The sequence below is a fragment of the Primulina eburnea genome, chromosome 17 (genome assembly GCF_022965805.1).
Source record: "Primulina eburnea isolate SZY01 chromosome 17, ASM2296580v1, whole genome shotgun sequence".
Taxonomy (NCBI): Eukaryota; Viridiplantae; Streptophyta; class Magnoliopsida; order Lamiales; family Gesneriaceae; genus Primulina; species Primulina eburnea.
The window spans coordinates 1-23,139 of NC_133117.1; the positions used below are offsets into that span (position 1 = coordinate 1).

The window sequence follows — 23,139 nt, forward strand, 5'->3', positions numbered from 1 at the left end:
ATCCGTGAGACGGTCTCACATGAGACCCACTCTATATATTATTAAGACTGAAGGTCTTAAAATAATTAACTTTTATGAAATACATCTCTACACAAATCACAAAAATATATTTTTCTAATAAAATATCTTAAAACTTATTTTGTAAAGTTGTATCTAGTCTACAAATAATATAGTAAAAGCACACATATTACATGTATTATTATTTTGAATTTGATCAAATAATATTAAACAATTAATACGAAATTATTTTCAATTTAGAAGAGTTGTTCGATTTAAAAGAGAACTTTTGTTTAGATTGTTTTCTATGTAAAATATAGCAAAAACTTGTGTGAGACGGTCTCACGGGTCGTATTTGTGATACAGATCTCTTATTTGGGTCACCCATGAAAAAGTATTACTTTTTATGTTAAGAGTATTACTTTTTATTGTGAATATAGGTATGTTTGACCCGTCTCACAGATTATGATCCGTGAGACGGTCTTGTATGAGACCCACTCGTAAAATATTGAGGGACTTGATAATTTTTTAGTAGGATAAGAAGAGTAGTATAGGTAGTATAGATATTATACGAAAATATCTTTTATTTTTATCTATATTTTGTATTTTAAATGATTATATAATCGATAACATGAAATTATTATTAAAAAAATCATTTTAAAAAATTATTAATTTGAATATAATCTTTATATTTTTTTTAAAAAAATCATTAAACAAACAAAATTTAATATGTAGGCACATATCAGAGAGCACTCGCTAGCTTAATTAATATTTTTATAAAACGATGACACATAAAGAAAGCAAGACGGAGCACGGAAGGGTTGCCAAAAACAGCCTTGGCGTGGATGAGATTCATCGAGCCATCTGTGTTTCTTCTTAAAATAGACAAACAACAAACTTGCAAGGAAAGTGTGGAACTTGGAGAAGACAAAAAGTCTAATGGAGCATCAAAATCTGTTTTTTCTTAGCCGGGCCATTGACATCCTAATAGGAGGAAATGGCTTCTCGTTCCCTTGGATTTCTTGTGGAAAATATATTTTATTATTCCCCACGTAGATGCAGTTCATGTTGTGGGACGCAGTTATTCATCTTCTTTCATTTATATCTTGTGGAAAATATATTTATTTATTCCCTACGTACATGCAGTTCATGTTGTGGGAAGCAGTTATTCATCTTCTTCCATTTTATATCTTTCTTTTACAACATTAAAATCAGACCCTACCCGTTGTTTTCCTTCTCCTACTGGGCTACTTCTACCTCACTAGCTGTACATTCTTAATTTCAGACCACCCCTTATTAAATGGTCGTTGAGGAAAAAAATCAGAAAGAAAGGAATTAAAGTCTGTGAGATCTACATAATCCCCTGATGTTTCATTGTGCAAAACGATTCATTTTCTTGGTTTTTGACACTCAGTTGAAATTTGCGTTTACGTAAATAAGAGTGCTTCTTGTTATTTGTTACTACTCTGTGGTGGTGGTGGTGAAGTGGTTGTCATTGTCAAAATAGTGCCTTTATAGGAGGAATGGTGGGTGGAGGTGCTGGGATTGATCCAGGTTGCCTGAATTTGAAGAAAGAATTGGCTCAAATTCGAAAAGCAGCTCGAATGTCGCGGGACCCTGGGACATCCTCGTCTTGGCGTTCACGGATGAATTCTGCGACGTCCTTCAGCAAGCATCATTATGTGCACCACTACAAGAATGACCAAGATGATGGTAGAGCTATTCCTGATTCCTCTGTAGAGTTTTTGCAGACCACATTGCATGTAGAAAGCAATAGTAATTGTGGTAGTTGTGATAATTCTGTTAATAGAAGCAATGTGAATGTGAAAGAGAAAGAAAGGCAGGTGTTTTTGTCCAATTGGAGTTCGGTATCCGAGAGTGAAAAGGATGGTGATCCTGAGAATGATGAAGGGAGTAATGAGGAGAGTGTTGACTTGGAATGCTCAAATCGTGAAAGGAAACTTGTGGGAAATAATTCCAAGAGTTTTGCTTATTTGAGTGATGGTTATGATTCGTCGATTTTCAAGGATAAAGATACCAGTCCTGTTCCTTCCATTCGACATACAATTAAGAAGTCGAAGAGAAGTAATCATTCTAGCAACAGTTTGCTTCGTTCTAATGATAAATTGCAGAAACAGATACTATTGAGTAGATGTTGTGTCGAGAACATGGTAGAAAATTTGACTGATGCGGGCGCAAAGAGGGATGGTTTGGTCAGTTTGGTTTATCATTCTGATGATACAGAGGATGAAAGTTATTCCTTTCTTGCTCGTTCTTCCATGAAACAATTTGACAGGAAAGAGGAAGATTCCGCTTCACATAGTACTCCAGCATTGTCTACGAGTTCACATAATGATTACGGCTTTAAGGATTCAAGTGCAATCATGCCCCACAATCCAACCATGGGAGATGATGCAGAAGATGAGGCAGATGATAGAATGGATTTTTCCGTCCAACAGAGGTGTGGAATTCCTTGTTATTGGTCGAAAAAGTTAACACGGAAGTCTAGAGTAGGATATGGGAGTAGCTATTCTCTATCCCTTTCTGAAACTTTGAGGAGAAAAGGAAGCAGTATTTTGTGTGGAAGTCAAAGGAGTAACCAAAGAAGACTTTGCAGGGCATCTATGGCTTCCAACAAGAGGAGACTGGCTTCTCGGACAGCAGCTAAAAATGTCCCATCCTTTCTTACCAATAGTTGCGACGATAGAGGAGGATCATCTATTGAAAATGAGCACAGTGATCACGAGTCCTCGTCAAATTTTGGGGAGCTTGATTTGGAGGCTTTGAGTAGGTTGGATGGAAAAAAGTGGTCTTCAAGTTGTAGGAGTCGAGACAGGTTCGAGCTTGTGGCACCTGATTCGGGAATTCCAAGGAAAGAATCTTCTCAAACTGTCATAAATCTTAGTCACAAATATAGGCCGATGCTTTTTGAGGACTTGATTGGGCAGAACCTAGTTGTTCAGTCCCTCATGAGTGCAATTTCAAGAGGAAGGATCGCCTCCGTTTATCTTTTTCAAGGTCCACATGGAACTGGAAAAACTTCAGCTGCAAGAATTTTTGCTGCTGCTCTGAATTGCGTTGCCACTAAAGATTCAAAGCCTTGTGGGGTTTGTAGAGAATGTGTCGATTTGATATCTGGCAAGGTCAGTGACTTTATCGAAGTCGATGGTTCCGATAAGAAGGGAATTGAAACAATTGAAAATCTTTTGAGAAACCTTTTGAGGGAACCTCGATCTACTCTTCTCAAGTACAAGGTTTTTGTTGTAGAAGAGTGTCACTTGTTGCATTCAAAGACGTGGATGTCACTTCTTAGACTCCTCGAGAAACTCCTGCAGCGTGTAGTTTTCATACTCATAACAACTGATATTGATAATGTGCATCGTACTATGTTGTCCCGGTGTCAAAGAATTACTTTTAACAAAGTTAGCACATGCGACATAATTGCTCGACTCAGGAAAATTGCTCATGATGATAATTTGTACGTTGAATCAGATGCGTTACAGTTGATTGCTTCAAATGCAGATGGTTCGCCGCGAGATGCAGAAACTATGTTAGACCAGTTGACCCTGTTTGGGAAAATAATCACCACGTCCATGGTGAATAAACTTGTGAGTTTTATTTCCCATTTGTTCTTAAAATCTAATCGATAATTATAGTGTTTTTCCTCTGATCACTGTGATGCTTTACAGTTCTTTAGTTCTTTTATGCTTGATCCCTGAATGAAAAAATAAAATTATGTATCGTGCATATACATAAGTTGTGGCAAGTAATAATTCTACTTTCTGGCATATAATCTAATCAAGACTCTAAAGTAGAGATAAGATTTAAAAGATTTGAGTTGGATCCTTATCATTAGTAATCACTGAAAGTTCTGTTTCCACAGTGTATGTGTGAGTTGAGGGTCAGTGTTGTGTGTTACAGAATATAGGTGTTGTGCGTAGGTGTTGTAACACTCACGACAACATGCAACGGAAGTTACGTTTTGACAAATTAACACATAACGTGAATTATAATAAAGTGACAACCGAGATATGAATTATGCACAAGTATAAAATACTTGTGCGGTGCCTCAGGGCAAAATAATTCACTAGAAAACTTGTAAGTTTACAAAAACCAATACTAGTGAAAGAATAAAACAACTCCCTTATTAAGGCGAGTAACAAATTGCATCCTAAATCTCTAACAAACCGTATAACCAATATACAAGGGATGCATCAACCGAGAAGTAAAAAGTCTTCAAAGATTCAACACACTAATCAACACAATGATTAGGTGTTGTCGTCCTCGGATGTAAGCACTTCTCGGCAACACTTAAACAATAGTACGAGATAGCTTCGATCTCCAAACTCCTCGAACTCCTTCGTCTCTCTACTTGTCGTCTCTCTGGCCGTTTTCTTCTTGTAGTCCTATTTAACCTAGACAAAAAGCAATTTCATTAGGAAACAAACTCTTTAAACATAAGGATAATATCTTAAAGATATTGCTATATCATATCATAAAAATATTATAATATCATATCAAATATTATTCACACGTCTAGAAAGGCAAAATATTAAAGATAAACATGGAAAGTATATCAAGGAATAAAATTCCTTTCAATCTCCCCCTTTTTGTCTTTCTGGACAAAACAACCCTCAAATGGTATTTGGCTGAACTCCCCCTGAATGGATAACTCAGTGACTCCCCCTGAATTTAAGCCTTCACCTGATGACAGATACAATTGGCCAGTGTTGTATGTTAGATATTGCAACAATGTAGATCATAACACCGTAATATTTCATTAATCAGGAGTGACACATATCAGAGAGAATAAAAGAACAACTGAAGTACTAGAAACATCAAGAGAGAAAATAACGCAAAATAAAATATCATTATTCATCATGACTGCCATCAGCATCTTCATCCATTTGGGCTCCACTGGTTCCAGCTGTATCATCTACTCCCCCTTTTTGTCCAGAATGGTAGCTGGCAGCAAGTAGAAGCTCATAATCTGCCACTTGATTTTCGTAATAATCAATGGTCTGCTTGGCATGAGCAATCTGTTGTCGACCATAGTCAATTTGAGCGCGAATATAGGAGACAGATAATGTAACATAACCAGGAGGCGGTGTAGGAGGTAGACTCGCAGTTAGAGGCTCAGATGTATCAGCAGTGTCAGGCTGGGGCTCAGATGTTGTGTCTTCAGTGTGGCCAACATCCGAAGCAACACTCGAACTTTGCCAGGGCAGATCAATCTTTCGGTGGCCCTTAAAGTATGCAGGAGAGATCTTCAGGGAGTCTCTAACAGGGCAGTAATCTTCATCTATATCCGGAATGAATCCTTGAGACTCCAGAATGCCATAGATTAGTGAGGGATATGGCAGTTTAGTCTTCTTGAAGTCCCCCTCAGCATATTGCAATGCTGTTGTGAAGACCAGCTTCCCAAAATTAAAGGACCTTCCAGTGCCGATATCAAAGAGGACCAGAGCTTGTGTTCTGGTCACAGCGGTGGAATTTGTCGACGGCGTCCAATTCCAGATGGAAGTCTTATGGAGAACAGAGTAGAAAGAAGTGAGATTAGCAGCACTCAGCTTCTTAGGATAGTCAGGAAACACGGTGATCACACCTCCAGTCAGCACGGATGTTACAGCCATAGTTGTCAAAAGCGCGAGGCGCAAAAAAGCGCCCAAGTGTCTTGGGGCTTCAAGCGCAATGCGCAAAGCGAAGCGCACGCTTTACGGGAAAAAGCGCAATAAACAAAATATTATCAAAAAAATCAAAATAAAATAAAAAGTCTTTGAAAATGTTTAAATTACTGAAATATAAAAACAAACCACCTATTATATTATTAAAAATAAATAACACAATTTTGTAATTTTAAACTAAAATTCCTAAAATTAGGGTTTAGACCTTTAGTGGTTTACCAACTGTAGCAAATGAGAAGGGGCGGCGGAGGCGGCGGCGGCAAGGTAGAGGCAGAGAAGACTCACGCACAAATGCAACAGGGGACTTCAGCAGAGGCAGACAACGTAAGGAAGGATAGGGATTTTCATATAAATGGGCTGGGCTTACCTTTGGAGCTAGACTTGGGCTAAATTTTGACTTGAAAAAAATTTAAAAAACATAACTGGGCTGAAGCGCAATAGCATCGCTTAAAATTTCTCAGGCCAAGCGCACTCAAGCGTGCGCTTGGTCCACCTGCTGCGCTTCTGGACAATCCGAAGCGCAGACAGGTCGCCTCGCCTCGCTTCGCGCTTAAGCGAGCGAGGCGAGCGCTTTTCACAACTATGGTTACAGCATGGATGTCAAGATCCTCGTCAGCTTCCTCAACATCAGGAGTGTCATAGAAGGCATTGATCATTGACGGAGAGAAATTGTAAATACGATCACGTACAAACACCCTTCCAAACTTCACAGAGTCCTCATCTCCAACACTCTTCAAGAGATCGCAATAAAATTCCAGCACTACACGACGGCAGTAGGGCACAGCTGTAGTGACAGTTGACAGCAACCTTCGGTTCTTGAGAAACTCAATCAGGTTGTATCTCCCATAAGCACTAACATCAATATTTTTCTCTTCTATCATCTCTCTCTGAACAAACAGCGGCCATAAGTCATGGCATCTTCAGAATAAAATTTGGGAGAGAATGACTTACTCAAGTCGTAGTTAGCAGAGTCAGTGTGGTCCTCGGTGTTGTCAACATCGTCCTCAACACCGGCAGCATCAGGGGCAGCTTCTTCTTCGAAAGATTCATTCTCCTCAGAACTAATATCTTCAGAACCCTCATCATTCTGTTCTTCAGATTCAAAATCCGATACAGATGTTGAAGAGGAATCTTCAGGAGCTCCAGGTAGATTTTGTTCAAATTCCTTCAGCATTTCTGAGTCAGGCTCATCCTCCTTGGAAATTCGTTTCTGGGCAGCCTTTTCTTCCTTAAGGTGAGCAAGAAATTCCGCCAAAGATTGTTCATCTTCTTCAGCCTTCTCTGAGGTTCCTTCACCAGCAGGACTTTGGGGATTTTGAGTGGGGGTTTGTTTTCCAGTATCAGAGGTGGAACTTGATACCTTTGTTGCAGCAGTTGGTCTGGGACGAGCCACCAACTCAAAATCAGCATCATCGGAGTCGTCCCCCGATGAGAAATCGGTGTCCAGAAGATTAGAAGTTGTAGATGCCCGTGGTTTCTTGGTTGGAACAAAATCAGGGTCGAACCCTGCTTGTCTCTTTGACTTTCTGCGCATGGGGGCAGGGGGAAATGCTCTGTTCAGGGCTTCGAAATCTGGTGGATTCTCAACATCAATCTCATTCCCAGGTTCCCCAGGGACGATAGTTTCCAGTGGCATTGGTTCGTCTGATAGAGCCACAATTTCCTTTCCCTCGACATTAACTTCGGTGGAGGGTGTTGTGTCCGGTGACTCACCACCCATACTTGCAGCCATTTCACTCCTTATATCTTGAGGATCAAAACCAGCCATCAGTAAAATCACGAAACAAAGTGGTAGAAAGATTTCGAACTGCACAGAAATTTTCACAAATGATTTGCGCGAAAAACAAATGAACAGCAAGGGTATGCGAAATATTGAGAATGTGAGGGAAAGAGTAAACAGTAAAGCTAGTCTCTATACCCCCGCAAGAATTTAAGCATTACCCTCCAACGGTAATATTTTGTTAAGCCGCGACTACAGCCCTTTCCGAATCAGTTTTTTTTTTTTTTCGCTCACCCAACGGTAACTTTTTCTGAACCGGTGTAATTATTATTTCAAGAAACCAATCAGAACAAAACGCCACATCAAATTAACCCCACAATCAGTTAGAAATCAAGAATATTCAAGATTAAGTTAGTTAGGTTATTTTTCGAATTTCATGAATTAAAAACTGGCACCCCACTGGATATGATGAATTCACAAAACAGCAGTATGAATGACCTAAGTTTATGCCTATGATATGATCAGAAATGAAATAAACACGCATGTGGTAAAACTGTGATCAGTCTGTACTTAGGTGTTGGCAACACCTCTGGGCAACACTCACAGGTTGGACTCAAACTTTCTTAAACATGTTTAATTCAGGCATGGTAGCTCCCACTCTAGAAGAACGGTCTTCAAAGGACTCCTTTAGGTAGCTTTTTCCATCTGTATTCTGACTTAGAAGTAGTAGCTCCCACACTAGAAGAACGGTCTTCATTGGACTCCTCTAGGTAGCTTTTTCCATTTTCTTCTAAACAAAAATTTTGATCTATTTCATCCTCTTTTCTATTTTTCACCTTATTGCTCAAGAATATTTCGAAGTCATTAGTGGATAAGATCATGTAGTACATGAACATCTTCACATTTTTACGACTTAGTTTGAGCACACTTCATACTTCAGAGAATTTTGATAGAAAGTTCGATTCACACCTGAGAGCACGCCATTCAGTATCCTACACTTGTACAGGCTACACACAAAACAGGATGTATGCAATATGTCTAGCATCCTAAAAATAAAATGTACATGCATGCTAAGTGTTGTCCGCGGGTGTTGTAACACCGAGGACAACATCCGTGAGTGATCATTGTGCACACAAGCTGAGAGACTTCCTAAGATTGGAAAATCTCTCAAAGTCCAATGGTTTTGTAAAGATATCAGCCAATTGGTTCTCAGTTCTAATAAATTCCATTCGAATTATACCCTTCCCAACTAAATCTCGAATAAAATGATGTCTAATGTCTATGTGTTTCGTTCGAGAGTGTTGTACTGGGTTTTTTGAAATATCAATTGCACTTGAGTTGTCACAGTATACAATTAAGGTGTCACTGTTGAATCCATAATCTTTAACCATTTGATTCATCCACAAAAGTTGTGAACAGCAACTAGCAGCTGCGACATACTCAGATTCAGCAGTGGACAAGGATACACAATTTTGCTTTCTACTATACCATGACACCAAATTGTTACCAAGATAAAAACATCCACCAGTGGTACTCTTCCTATCATCTAGGTTTCCTGCCCAATCAGCATCACTAAAACCCACTAAATTGGTGTTTGTTTCTTTGGTGTACCACAAGCCTAAGTCAACTGTTCCAGAAATATATCGCAAAATTCTTTTAACAGCTTTTAAATGAGTGACTTTAGGATCAGCTTGGTACCTGGCACACAAACATACACTAAACATGATGTCGGGACGACTTGCACTCAAGTAAAGGAGACTGCCTATGATGCTGCGATACTGGGTGTTGTCAACACTTGCAGCAACATCGTCCTTGGATAGTTTTTCAGTCGACCCCATTGGAGTTTTCATGTGTTTAGTGTTCTCAGTAGAAAATTTCTTTACCACATTCTTGGCATACTTAGATTGGCATAGAAAAATACCATTATGCATTTGTTTAATTTGTAAACCAAGAAAGAAACTCAATTCTCCTACCATACTCATTTCAAATGTGGTAGACATGCATTTAACAAAATCATAAACATGCTTTTGAGAAGAAGCACCAAAGATTATGTCATCCACATAAATTTGACACACAAATATATCATGCTTTGACTTTTTAATAAAAAGGGTTTTATCAACCTCACCTCGTTTGAAGCCCAAGTCAAGCAGATATTCCGTAAGCTTACCATACCATGCCCGTGGAGCTTGTTTCAGTCCATACAGTGCCTTTTTCAACTTGTAGACATGGTTCGGGTGGTGTGGATCTTCAAATCCTTTAGGTTGGCTTATATACGCTTCTTCTTCCAAAATGCCATTCAAAAATGCACTTTTCACATCCATTTGATATAATTTTATATCCATGTGACAAGCAGTAACAAGTAAAAGTCGGACTGATTCAATTCGAGCAACAGGGGCAAATGTTTCATCAAAATCAATCCCTTCAATTTGAGTATACCCTTGAGCAACTAGCCTAGCTTTGTTTCTCACAACAATTCCGGATTCATCAGTTTTGTTTTTAAAGATCCATTTGGTTCCAATAACATTCACATTATCGGGTCTAGGAACCAAATCCCACACATCATTTCTAACAAATTGTTCAAGTTCCTCATGCATAGCATTGACCCAAAATTCATCTATTAAGGCTTCATTAACATTTTTGGGTTCAATTAGAGAAACAAAACAAGAATGGCTTACCTGAGAGTATACGGAAGTCATGCATACTAGTCCCATCATTTTCCGATAGTCCACCTTCTCCTTTCTTCTAGTTTGCATTCCTTCAAATGTCTCTCCAATGATTTGGGACGAAGGATGATTTTTCTGAATCTTGCTGGGAATGTCAGACCCATTTGTTACATCAACATCATCTTCCCCATTTTCTTCTGGTTCATCATTTGCTTCTGCCAGTGCAGGTGTTGGCTTCGGTGTTACAACACCGGGTGCAACATCTGTGTTAGGCAGTGGCTCACTTACATTCAGCAGCCCATCAACATCATCCTCTATTGTTTTTCCCGTCAGATCTGCAAGATCATCAAAAACAACATTAATAGATTCCATAGTCGTCCTTGTTCTAAGATTGTACATGCGATATGCACGACTGTTGGATGAATAGCCAAGGAATAAACATTTGTCACTTTTAGAATCAAACTTTGCAAGATGGTCTCGATCATTCAAAACATAACATACACACCCAAAAACATGAAAATACTTCAGGTTCGGCCTCTTTCCCATGATGATTTCATAGGATGTCATAGTAGAACCATTCCTTAAGTACACACGATTTGAAATATGACATGCTGTGTTTAAGGCCTCAGCCCAAAATCTTTTTGAAATATTCTTTGAACTTAGCATGACCCTAGCCATTTCTTGCAGTGTCCTGTTCTTCCTTTCGGCTATTCCATTTTGTTGAGGAGTCTTAGGGGCCGAAAATTCATGAGTTATCCCTCTCTTTTCACAAAATGATACAAAGTGTGAGTTTTCAAATTCTTTACCATGATCGGTCCTTATCTTACCAACCCTCAGGTTATGTAGATTAGTGATCTTAGCATGTAATTTCTTAAAAACTTCAAATGTATCGGATTTTTCTCTAAGAAATCTTACCCATGTAAAGCGAGAGAAATCATCCACACAAACACATGAATACTTCTTACCTCCAAGGCTTTCCACTTCCATTGGACCCATAAGATCCATGTGCAACAGTTCAAAACACCATGTTGTCCCAAAGTGTTGCAACACTTGATGAGGAACACGTGTCTGCTTACCCTTTTGACATGCACCACAAACATAAGGAATTCCAGAGGATAAATTAGGCATACCTCTCACAGCATCGTATTTACCAAGATTCTTTAGTGTCTTGAAATTTGCATGACCCAATTTTTGATGCCACAAGTTCAGTTCACTCACCTTTGAATGATTGCACACCAGGTCTTCTCCAAGTTGATAGCAATTGTTAGCAGACCTTGTACCTGACAAAATACAAGTATTAGTATTATCAAAAACTTCACAATTGTCTTTATCAAACTTAACATATAAACCATCATCACAAAGTTGACTTATGCTTATTAAGTTTGAGTTAAGCCCTTCAACATAAAGCACATTGTGTAGACTAGGCAATCCATCAACATTCAAGGTTCCTTTGCCAGCAATTTTTCCTTTTGCACCTCCTCCATATGTCACATGACCATTCTGTAATTCAACATAGTCAATCAAATGGTCCATAGAGCCTGTCATGTGGCGTGAGCAGCCACTGTCAAAGTACCATATACCTGCAATGTTAGTTTTTAATGAAGTATAGATAACATAACATTTAATATTGGCCTTGGGTACCCAAACCTTTTTTACCGATGGCTTCCTGTTGGCAGTGTTGCGCCGAGTGTTGTACAACACCTGTGGCACCACCTGTTTAGATTCCCATCTTTTGTAGTCATCTCTAAGTTTAAATCAGTAGGGTTTGATGTGACCAGGTCTAAAACAGTAGTGACAGATGAAGTGACGTTTCCTAGACTTGGACTTCTTGGTAGACAATTGCCTCTTCGATGGAGCACCTTTACCAGTGTGTGGAACATTCGAAGTTTCAGCTTTTTCCTTGACAAAGACAGTTGGCTTTCTTTCAGGATTGGATGATTCTCCAATTTCAAACAAGCTATCCGAATAACCAAGTCCAGCTTTGTCATTCTTTCCATTCATTAGCAGTGAATCAAGTTTAGATGTACTTGAATTAAGCTTGGCAAAAATTTGAGATGATTTTTCAAGCTCCTCCTTGACTTTGCATAGCTCCAGATCTTTCTTGCTCAAGATTACTTCAAGTCGTGATACTTGAGACTTCAACTCAGTGTTCTCTTTGGATAGAATTGCATTCACTTTATTTCGTTTGATCCAGTCTTCGTACAATTCTTCATACATTGTCTGCACAATTTCCAGAGTGATCTCATCATCATCTATTTCTTGATTTTCAGACTGACTTGATTCATTAAGGGTTGTAGAATTGAGACATAAGGAATTTGAAGAGATGTTGCGACCAGGTATTGCAACACCGGTGGCAACACCCAATGGGTTGATTTGCATTAAGCGTTTCTCCTTGATCACAGCAGACAACGATATATGTTTTTCAGATTCATTTGATTCTTGGTCATCATCAGACTCTTCATCACTTAGAGTGACAGTCATGCCTTTGTTTCTTCGAAGTCGATTGGCACATTCATTGGCATAATGTCCATATCCGGAACACTCTCTACATTGCACTGAATCCAGATTTTTGACATTTGATTGGATTTGCAACTCGGTTTTCGGTCGAAATTGTCCTTTCATAGGAGTAAACTTTTGAGCTTTTGCAGAAGTGGAGTTATTTGGCAACTCAGATTTTTGTCCAATTATCTTCTTTTCTCTCATAGTCTTCAAGTAATCTCCAAATTTCTTAGTAAACAGAGAGATCGATTCTTCACCTAAATCAGACTTATCCACCTCTTTAGTTATTTGAAGGATTTCATCATAAGATTCGGTTGAGGCTTCAAAGGCTATTGACTTCCCTTTATCCTTCCTTTGTAAATCAAGATTCATCTCAAAAGTTCTGAGAGAACTCATTAATTCATCCAGGTTGATCGTTGAAGTGTCCTTAGATTCTTCAATAGCACAGACTTTGACATTGAATCTCTCAGGAAGAGATCTTAGGACCTTGTTCACCAGTCTTTCATTTGGTATGGGATCTCCTAGACCATGTGATTCGTTTGAAAGTTGTCTCAACCGGCAGTCATACTCAAGAATAGACTCCTTGTCCTCCATTCTCAGGCTTTCAAATTTTGATGCCACCATCCTCAGCCTAGTTTTACGCACACTTGCGGATCCTTCACAGTGCTTCTGGAGTATCTCCCAAGCATCTTTGGCGCATACACAAGTGGTGATTAAATTAAACATCCTTGTGTCAACAGATGAAAATATAGCATTGAGAGCTTTGGAATTGTAGTTTGAAGATTGCACTTCATCGACAGTCCATGTACTTTCAGGTTTGAGCCGTGTGTCTCCATCAGCATCCTCGAGTTTTGGTGGACTCCAACCATCAAGTACACGTTGCCAAGCTCTTTCATCAATGGATTTAATAAAAACCCTCATTTTTACTTTCCACAATGCATAGTTTGATCCATCCAACACGGGAGGCCTAAAAACAGTATTTGTTGATCCTTCCATGATCCCTTTTCACTCTGAAAACAAAACAAAACAGGATCTCACTTAGTAGCGTCAAGTGGAAGCTCTGATACCAATTGAAAGTTCTGTTTCCACAGTGTATGTGTGAGTTGAGGGTCAGTGTTGTGTGTTATAGAATATAGGTGTTGTGCGTAGGTGTTGTAACACTCACGACAACATGCAGCGGAAGTTACGTTTTGACAAATTAACACACAACGTGAATTATAATAAAGTGACAACCGAGATATGAATTATGCACAAGTATAAAATACTTGTGCGGTGCCTCAAGGCAAAATAATTCACTAGAAAACTTGTAAGTTTACAAAAACCAATACTAGTGAAAGAATAAAACAACTCCCTTATTAAGGCGAGTAACAAATTGCATCATAAACCTCTAACAAACCGTATAACCAATATACAAGGGATGCATCAACCGAGAAGTAAAAAGTCTTCAAAGATTCAACACACTAATCAACACAATGATTAGGTGTTGTCGTCCTCGGATGTAAGCACTTCTCGGCAACACTTAAACAATAGTACGAGATAGCTTCGATCTCCAAACTCCTCGAACTCCTTCGTCTCTCTACTTGTCGTCTCTCTGGTCGTTTTCTTCTTGTAGTCCTATTTAACCTAGACAAAAAGCAATTTCATTAGGAAACAAACTCTTTAAACATAAGGATAATATCTTAAAGATATTGCCATATCATATCATAAAAATATTATAATATCATATCAAATATTATTCACACGTCTAGAAAGGCAAAATATTAAAGATAAACATGAAAAGTATATCAAGGAATAAAATTCCTTTCAATCACTTTTGTAGAGCAGTAAACACTCCATTCAATAACTGGTATCAGATTCAAGGCCACGCATTTCATTCCCATGAGTTGTAGCTTGAGACACTCTTAAGAGCAGATTTTTAGGAAGTTATATTTTCTCCATCGGCATATCGATTGAAATGTGGTGCTTAACTATTAGGAATTACATCATTGCCACAAGGTATTGCTTTTGCCTCAGCCTATATGTTAATAATATACCATGGTAACTGCATTGTGAAAGGAATCCGTTCAATTATTGTCCGAGTTGGAGAACTCAAGAAGGCAAGCAAATACCAATGGGTGCAGATGATTTCTTATCAGGTGGATTCATTGATTGAATCAAACAAAATCATGCAAATTGCTTTCTTTTTGTAGATTGGGGTTGTTCCTGATGAGAGATTGCTGAATCTTTTGGAATTAGCCATGAAATCAAATGCTACCGAAACAGTGAAAAGAGCCAGAGAATTGATGAATTCAGGTCATGATCCTGTAGTTTTAACGTCTCGGATGGCAACTCTTATTGTGGATATTATTGCTGGAACTTTCTTGAATGTTGATTCTAAGAACAATGATTATTTCTTTGCTGGACGAATTTGTAAGTGAGACTCGGTTTATTCTTTCTTTATGGTTATCTCGATGCTTCCTATTTTATCACATACTTTTAACTTTACAAGTGATGCCATGATGAATTTTCAGTGTCTGAAAGAGAATTAAACGCACTCAAGCATGTGTTGACAGTTCTCTCTGAGTCGGAGAAGCATCTGAGGGTATCAACCGAACGGGCAACGTGGTTCACAGCAACCCTGTTGCAATTAAGTTCTGGTCCTTCACTCGGTCAAGCCAACTCCAGCAGTAGTAGAAGACAGAGCTTCAAAACAACGGAGGAGGACCGCATAAAAATGTTCGAAGGATCTTCTGCCCAAAAGCTGAGAACTGATGAACAGCTTGCACCTGAAAAATCAGGTTCTGAAATATCGTTTTCAATATCAGCTGACCAGAATATAGCGAGAAAAGATTATCCAATCTCATTGGTTGATGATGCCAGTGGCGATTCTAATGCCGACCAGTCTGTGAATGATGAGGCATTCCTTCTCTCTCGCTATGATTGTGGAAATCGGAAAACAGCTTTGAGATACATGAACTCAAAGGTGTTGGCGGATATTTGGTTCCTGTGTATTGAAAAATGTCATCCCGGGACTCTGAGACAACTGCTTTCTTCTCATGGAAAGCTTGTATGCATATCTGAAGTTAAAGGTGAGATTTTTTACATAAAGAAAACGTTAAGACCGTAATTTGTCAGAGAGAAATTAGCTTTTGAAGTGTTTTTCTTCTGTTTTCCTGATCTACATAGTTTCTGTTTGCAGGTGGATTTGTTGCTTATGTTGCGTTCCAAGATAGTGCTATTAAAACCAGAGCAGAAGATTTTCTAAGCAGTATCGTTAACTTGTTCAAAATCGTTTTACAACACAATGTGGAGGTTGAAATTATCCTTTTACCGGATTCTTTGGGTCAGAAGCAGATCAAGAAATACATATTTAATACACCAAAAAACAAATTAGCAAGCCTGAAGAGAACAGAAAGTAATTGTGGTCTTAATTTGGAGACATTGAAGTTAGAAGAGTTGATCAATAATGATTGCAAAGTTAATCAAACGAGGCAGTTTGAATCTGCCAAAGAAAATGATAGATCAAGCACTTCTAGAGAGGTCAAGCCGCTTGTTCAAATGCAGAGAATTGAATCAATCATACGTGACCAAAGATTAGAAACTACACTCTCACAGGCTATGGAGAGAGATATTTTGGGGTCAGTGGCTCATTCGAAAGCTGAAAGGGGTCATAATCTAACTCAGGATTGTTTATTTCATCAAAATCATTCGAAGGTGATGAATTCAGAAAATCTGTCATCCCAGCGCTGGCAAGATGATTTTAGCTATGAAATCATGGCTTCGAAAATGGATGATGAAATGGCATCTGAGAAGGACCGGACTATAAAGATGATCACTGGACATCCCATTGCCCCAAGCATGTTGCTTAACACAAGCTTTGGGAGCGATATTGGCAAAGAAAATATGTAAGTTATTAGTTTGTGTATGTATTGATTACTATTTTTAGTTTTTCAGTGCTCCAAAAGTGATGTTTTAGTTAAATTAGTTCTAGGACTTTATCTCCAAATGCTGTTAACTTTCGAGAAAGGGAAATATTCTCCAAGATTTCCTTTCTTCTTTTTTTTCGGCTTGATATTTTGTTATGACCTTTTATTTTCATTTTAAGGCCTTAAAAGAATACGTTATGATTGAAAACTTGTCATGGAAAAGGATTTGCAGTAAACTTTTCGGTGTCTTATACAGTGCATACAGCTCTGGATCACAAAATGCAGGTTTCAGTGGTTTGTTATGTTGGAACAACAGCCAACCTCTCCGACGGGGAAAAGTATGCTGCTTCATTCCTTGTTCACCCTTGCATCTGCTTAGCTTAACCTTTTATTTTCTTTTTTAGTTTTTTGTGCTGATCCAGTTATCCTTCAATACTTAATATGTCTGATTCCAAGGCTACACGCACACGCAGAATGCGGCGATTTTCATGGTTTGGAGTATGTGCAAGATGGAGGACAGACAAAGGATACAATAGATAACATGAAAAGAGTATTGAAATACTTGTGTTTCCAACCTTCTTTCCTCTCCTTTTTTGTCCCATTCTTTGTGTTTATTATCTTTGCCAAAATAACCATTCGGCTTCTGTATTTGTGTAAATTTTCCTTGTTTTATGGTATAAATAAGAACTGAACGCAACCGGAGTAGAGAACTATTCTTTATGATGTGCTATAGTTTTGTATCAGCATATCAATCACCACAAGTTTATAGCGTCTCACTGTATACTAGTATGTTGAATATCTGGGATCATGGAATTGTGATTATTTTGTTGTAATGTGTAATATTATTCGGATTATAATAATACATTTATATTAAATATTTTCATATATAATTTATTGAGATAATAAATGAATATTTGAATTTTAAAAAGTGGAGGTGACATGTTTGGTATTATGAGTTTTTTTATTAACTCAAAAATATTATTTTTCTAAGTTGATAATGACATTTTTTTAAAATAAATTATTGCTAAACAGGGGTGGAGATTAATTCAAAATCCTAGTCTCTTTTGGGCAGATTATTAAGAGCAGCCGCAATTGTGGGTGATTATAATACTCATCAACTCAAAAAAAATCATGAGGTCCAGTGTCACATACTTATTATAACAATATATTTTTTTCACTCACATTTCTTTTTAACATTAAAACTCATTATTTATGGGTTCATTCCATCTTACATGTAGGGGCACTACTTCATTATAGAATTAAGAGCTCAAATTTAGCCACACATACATGAAGTGAGATAGCATCAAAGCAACCTTATTTATGGGTCATATTGTCTACTCAATCATCTTAAAAAAATTTAATATTAAATAAATATGTTTTACAATATTTACATCATTATTATTCTAATTTTTCAAAATAACCTTAATTTTTAATAAAATAATTTTATTAATTTTTTAAAAAAGAACATTATTGTTGTTCCAATTTATCGTAATCCATTAGTTAACATGTTCTGAAATATTTTTATTAAACGATGCTAAAAAGAAATATCACGATAGAAAAGTTATTTAAACAAGACATGAACATTGTTTATTTAAAATTACAATATTGAGGTTCCCCATCTTTGCATTGTCCGGAACTGATAAGTTGATTTGGGAGTTTACTCATTTAGATCCTGGTATTTTTTGGCGATCGGAGATGGGGTGGGCTCTAGCGATGGTCGCTCGAGAGGAAGCACTCGGCACTTTCGAAAACTTTGGCATTTAAGTATCCAAAGTAAGATCAACGTTTTTTTTTTGAAAGCCATTCAAGCAATCTTACCAACTCGTTTTCATCTATATGTGACGGGTATTAAAATTGACATCATCTTCCCGTGTTGCAATGTTTTCCCAAAGCATATCTTTCATGCTCTTTGGCTTTGCTTTGGTGGGCAGGAGGTGTGGGAAGTTTCAGATTTATGGCCGATATTATCTCGTTTTAAGGGCATCTCCAACCGTCCACCATAAAGGAGGAATCCTCTGTTATAGAGTATGAAATCTTCTCCGATCATGTTTTATTTGTTTATTTTATTTTAGAGTATGCAACAATGACTGTCTATACTGTTCATAAAGAGGATTGAAAAAGAATAAAAAATAATTACAAAATAGATATTTTAAAAATTACAATATAGTCTTTTTGAAAAAGAATTTAAGAAAGTATCACTGTTCATCGATCGACCGAGGGTTTGAAGAGGAAATGATAGACACTTTTTGCTTTTGGCTCGACCTTGTTGATCAAACGTTTTAATTTTTGAATAAATTAATTATAATTTACTATTTATAATTAATTATATGTGTGTGTATGTGTATTCGAAAATGAAATAAATTTAAAAAAGAAAATATTTGGATAAATTAAATAAATATAGTATTTGGTAATATTTAAAGTATATGGGTTGGAGAATGTTTTTGAAAATAGATATCATAGATCTCTTTTTTAGAAGATAGAGGACGAAAAATAGAGGATATGGATTGGAGACGGCCTAAGGCCGATGTTTCATGGATCTTTGGCAATGGGTGATCTTATTTGGGAACGATGATGAATCGGGCAGTTTTGCATGGTCTCCTGGAGCATTTAGGTCGCCAGAAACCAATTTGTTCACTTGGCTAAGAAGCTACAAACTAAGGAGGTCGTTTCTTGAGCGAGTTTTTTGTGGGCACAATTTCTGTCGTGTCAGCTAGTGTATTCACCAACCTCCGAATCCTGCTCCACCTATTTCATGGCTTGCACCACCAACAGGTACAATAAAGATTAATGTTGATGCGGCTGTTGCGCAAGGTTCTCCGAGGGTGGGTATAGGTGTGGTTGCAATGGATGATCATGGACTTGTGCTACTAGCTCAGACCAAGTTTTTGGAAGGTATTTTCTCAGCCCATTTAGCGGAGCTTTTGGCAGTTAGGAAAGGCTCGGTGTTGGCATCTCAACAACGTCAATGGTACAAGGTCATCATCGAGACTGACGCGAATAATTTCGCTATATCCATAGCTGGTTCACTACATTTTGTTGAAGACGAAGCTATCGTATCTTTTGTCCATCAACTCGGTTCAACACTTTCGAGCTTCCAAGTTCAACAATACCGACGCACAGCTAATGGGGTAACTCATATCTTGGCTTCGAATGGCTTAGTTAAGGGTGAAAACATCTTGTATAAAGATTTATGTCCTCTGCTTATTAGTAAATCTGTGTATTTGGATTTAGTTCAAGTTTAATTAAAGTGGTTGATTCTAAACAAAATAAAAGGAAGCAACATTTAATACAACAAAAATATCTGAACTTGGGCATTTTTGTAAATACCAGCATTATTTGCTAGACTTGGCAATTTAGATTAAGCTACATCACTTGTTTGTAATCAAGTATTTCAAATATGTTATTCTATAATTAATTTGGTTTCATATAATGCCAGAACAGATATAAGCAATAATCATGCAAAAAAAACTTTTGCATTATCATGAAATCCATTCACAATAGTGCCAAATACATATATTGTGCTTGTTCTCAGCCAAATCATAAGTAGGTATGGAAGAAACAGCTATATCACAAAAATAAAATTTGGTTTAGCCAGCAAGTTTAAATTCTTCAGTTATGCGCATTTGCTACCACAACATTCTTTGGAGATATGAAGCTCAAATCGTGCACAATAACCTCGGATGTCGAAGGTCCCATCGGCCTTAGTTTCTTGAACGTTCTTTTAGTAGGGCTGAAAGAAACAAGAGAATTTGTCCTAGATATAAACCATAGATCCCCATTGTTCAGGAATTTGATTGGTCGTTGCAGTTGAAGATCCTCAAACGACATCTGATCATAAAACTTCATGTCAATGCTGAATTTTCTGGTCCATGATTCTTTAACTCCATATTCTCTCATTAACCAGGCCTCAAAGACAGTATCCTTGTAAATGTAGCAGATGCAGAGGCAATTTTTTAGGACACCCATATTGATGCTGGAGATTCTGTCCATATACTGTAGACTGAAGTGAGCTGGAGGTGGGACAAACTTGAACGTTTCTTCTGCCAAGTCAAATGAGCTTATAAGCTCACAAGGTTTGTGACTGTTGGTTATCCAATGAAGTGCGTCATTCAGAAGAGGCTCAAATGACTTGTGTTTGGGCCAAGGGGCATTTTCAATCCTTCTCCATGTATCCGATCCAAGTGTGTACACATCAGCTACCAAACTTTGCGATTCTTCAGAGGTCATGGGCTCAATGGATGTAAGAAACATGAGACTGATAACCTTGTACTGTTTGGTCTTCGGACAATATCCAAATCCAGAATGGTTTGTGCAAGTAGAAAATGGAGCCGAGATAGCCAGGCAAGGAAGCTCTATCTGTTCGCAGCGAATAGGGTTGCAGATAGCATAGAAAGGCTTTGGTGATGAATCAAAATACAGACATAGCAGTCCATTACATGATCCAATAAGAACATGGTTTCTGGTATGAAAAGTAAACACCGAAATATTCCAAGCATATAGCCCATGATTGACAGCAATAATATTTATTTTCATCATCACATGAGCAAAATAGTAAAGGTGGTTCCTCATGATTAAAGATAAAAAGGTGGCGAGTGCCCAACTGACCCACACTTTGTTGAAAAATTAGATTGGTTGTTAAGATAGATGATCTTGTGCGATGTAATTCGATAAAAATAGGATCCCTGACTAGTCGTAAAAACATCTTGCAAAGAAAACTACAGCAAAATATACTCTTCAGCGGAAGCCTTGAAAAAATATCACATAATATATGGTCCGGTAACTCAAGTACTAAGGGTTCACTTAATCTAGTTATCAACGCTGCAGTACCATAACATCGTTGCTCTTCAGTAGAGTTGTTTCCTCCTTCACTAGTCACCAAATAGTTACCACGTCTCTTGCTTCTGTATAACTCCATTGGACGAACTAATGCCAGAAGTCCGGAAGAGTAGTTTTATCAGCAGCCTTACATATCCTGTTCTGCAGTCAAAGGAGCAAAGAATATTAAATTTATTTCACGATGAAATTGGATAGTTTTACATAAGATATATACGGTGCTAATTAGGCCTTGTTCCCCAACTATGAAAAATACCATGAATATTTTCTATGGCTGTGCAAAGGTGATCTTCCAAGAAAAAATTATGCAAAACACAAAAGAGAAGGTTGTTTAATTTGAAAAGAACTCTCTTTCCTGCGTAACTGAAATCCAGAGCAAAGTCCCACTATTTCTCAACAATCCAAGAACACCACAACCCTATAAATTTCCAAAAAGCATCAAAATTCGTGCATCAAAATTCAAAGAGTATCCCAAGATGTGTTAATAATCAAAACCCCATCTGAAATCCAGCTTCATGGTCAATTCTGATCCTATCATAGAACTTTAATTCCACTCAGAATCGAAGAAAAACATTATCAAAACTGATCTTAATGAATGCGTCCACCACAAATGTAATCAAATAAATCGAAAAATAGCAACTTCAAGCTCGAATCCTGCGAATCCGCCCGTGTAATTGACACAGAAAGCATCACATACGAAAAATTAAAGATCAAGAGCGGCGTACCGTAAACTTACAGAGCCAGAGAGAGCCCACCCTGCACAGTGTGCTACTTACATCAACTGCATATAATTTTCAAACGTATTTTAGCTTCTTCTTTTTTTAAGTTAACTAATTAAATTAACCTTGTAAGTATATTAAATTCCAAACATATTATTTCATTCCAAATATATTAATTATCAATTTTACTCTCTTCATATTATTTCGCATGAACGTGAAGATTAGCGGTTAGAATCCGCAACCGCTACATTTCGATGTGTACAAGATAAACCAACATGTTAACATAGTAACAGACAAATCACGCTAATCAAGTAAACCACAATGAACAAATTATGTGTGACAGTCATGTCCGATAAAGTGTTTGTATGTGTAATAAATTCATGATCATTTATCAAGCGTTCACATACTCCACCAAATCAGACACCTCCTCTGAGACTTGACGAAGACTAAATTGTTTGAATATAAGATTGTTCTTGGATTTGTCTTTGCTTTGTTTGGATGAACAAAATACAGTTGAATTTAAATATAATTTAAATTTAGTTAATTAAGTGATTTTGACAAACATAAAAGAAGAATATCATTTGAAATCCCAGTTGGAATCCATATTTCAAGTGGGCATTTGTCCCATAAATGCATGCATGTTCTCTAATGAATGAGTTTGAAGTTCTTTCAATATGTATAATGTATTTCATGTGCACATAAATATAAATCATCATAATTTTTGTACTTCACTATTTATTATCATAATGATGTCATTATCACTCAATTAGATAAATTTAAATCCAACGTAACTCCGATACCTAATTAATGGAAAAATCTTTCAAAGGACATTTCACTTTCAAACAGTTTGTCGAAATATAATTATTATGTGAGATAGATACATTTTAATCCTTTCGAGGAATCAAAATTCAAGAGGAGGAAATTAAAGGCTTATTCATAAAAGAACTTTTAGTTGATATAAAAATTCAAATAAAGAGAAACTGAAAATTAAGAAGAAAGAGATAGGGCCATTTTAAGGGGGGGAAATGGAAAAATGTTTTACTTATAAAATAAAAAGATAATCGTTTATTATATTAAAAAAACAATATATTATATAAATGTTTGCCACTGGCCTATATG

At 37.3% G+C, this 23,139-nt stretch overlaps 1 protein-coding gene and 1 pseudogene across 2 annotated transcripts; one reads left to right on the forward strand and one right to left on the reverse strand.

The window, feature by feature from the left end:
* The first annotated feature begins 812 nt into the window (after positions 1–812).
* LOC140818667 (protein STICHEL-like) lies at positions 813–17,212 on the forward strand. Of its 2 annotated transcripts, none has more exons than XR_012115035.1 (6): positions 813–3,605; positions 14,753–14,972; positions 15,074–15,631; positions 15,742–16,451; positions 16,725–16,806; positions 16,925–16,942. XR_012115035.1 is itself a non-coding variant. In XM_073178714.1 (6 exons), the coding sequence occupies exons 1-6, from the start codon at positions 1,521–1,523 to the stop codon at positions 17,006–17,008; spliced, it is 3,735 nt and encodes a 1,244-aa protein (XP_073034815.1). In that variant the 5' UTR covers positions 814–1,520; the 3' UTR covers positions 17,009–17,212. The 2 variants fall into 2 exon arrangements, 1 of the variants encoding a protein (XP_073034815.1); XM_073178714.1 differs by having other exon boundaries at positions 814–3,605; positions 15,742–16,447; positions 16,925–17,212.
* A 2,837-nt stretch (positions 17,213–20,049) lies between these two features.
* Positions 20,050–22,041, reverse strand: LOC140818691 (F-box protein At3g07870-like; annotated as a pseudogene).
* Between the last annotated feature and the right edge of the window lie 1,098 nt (positions 22,042–23,139).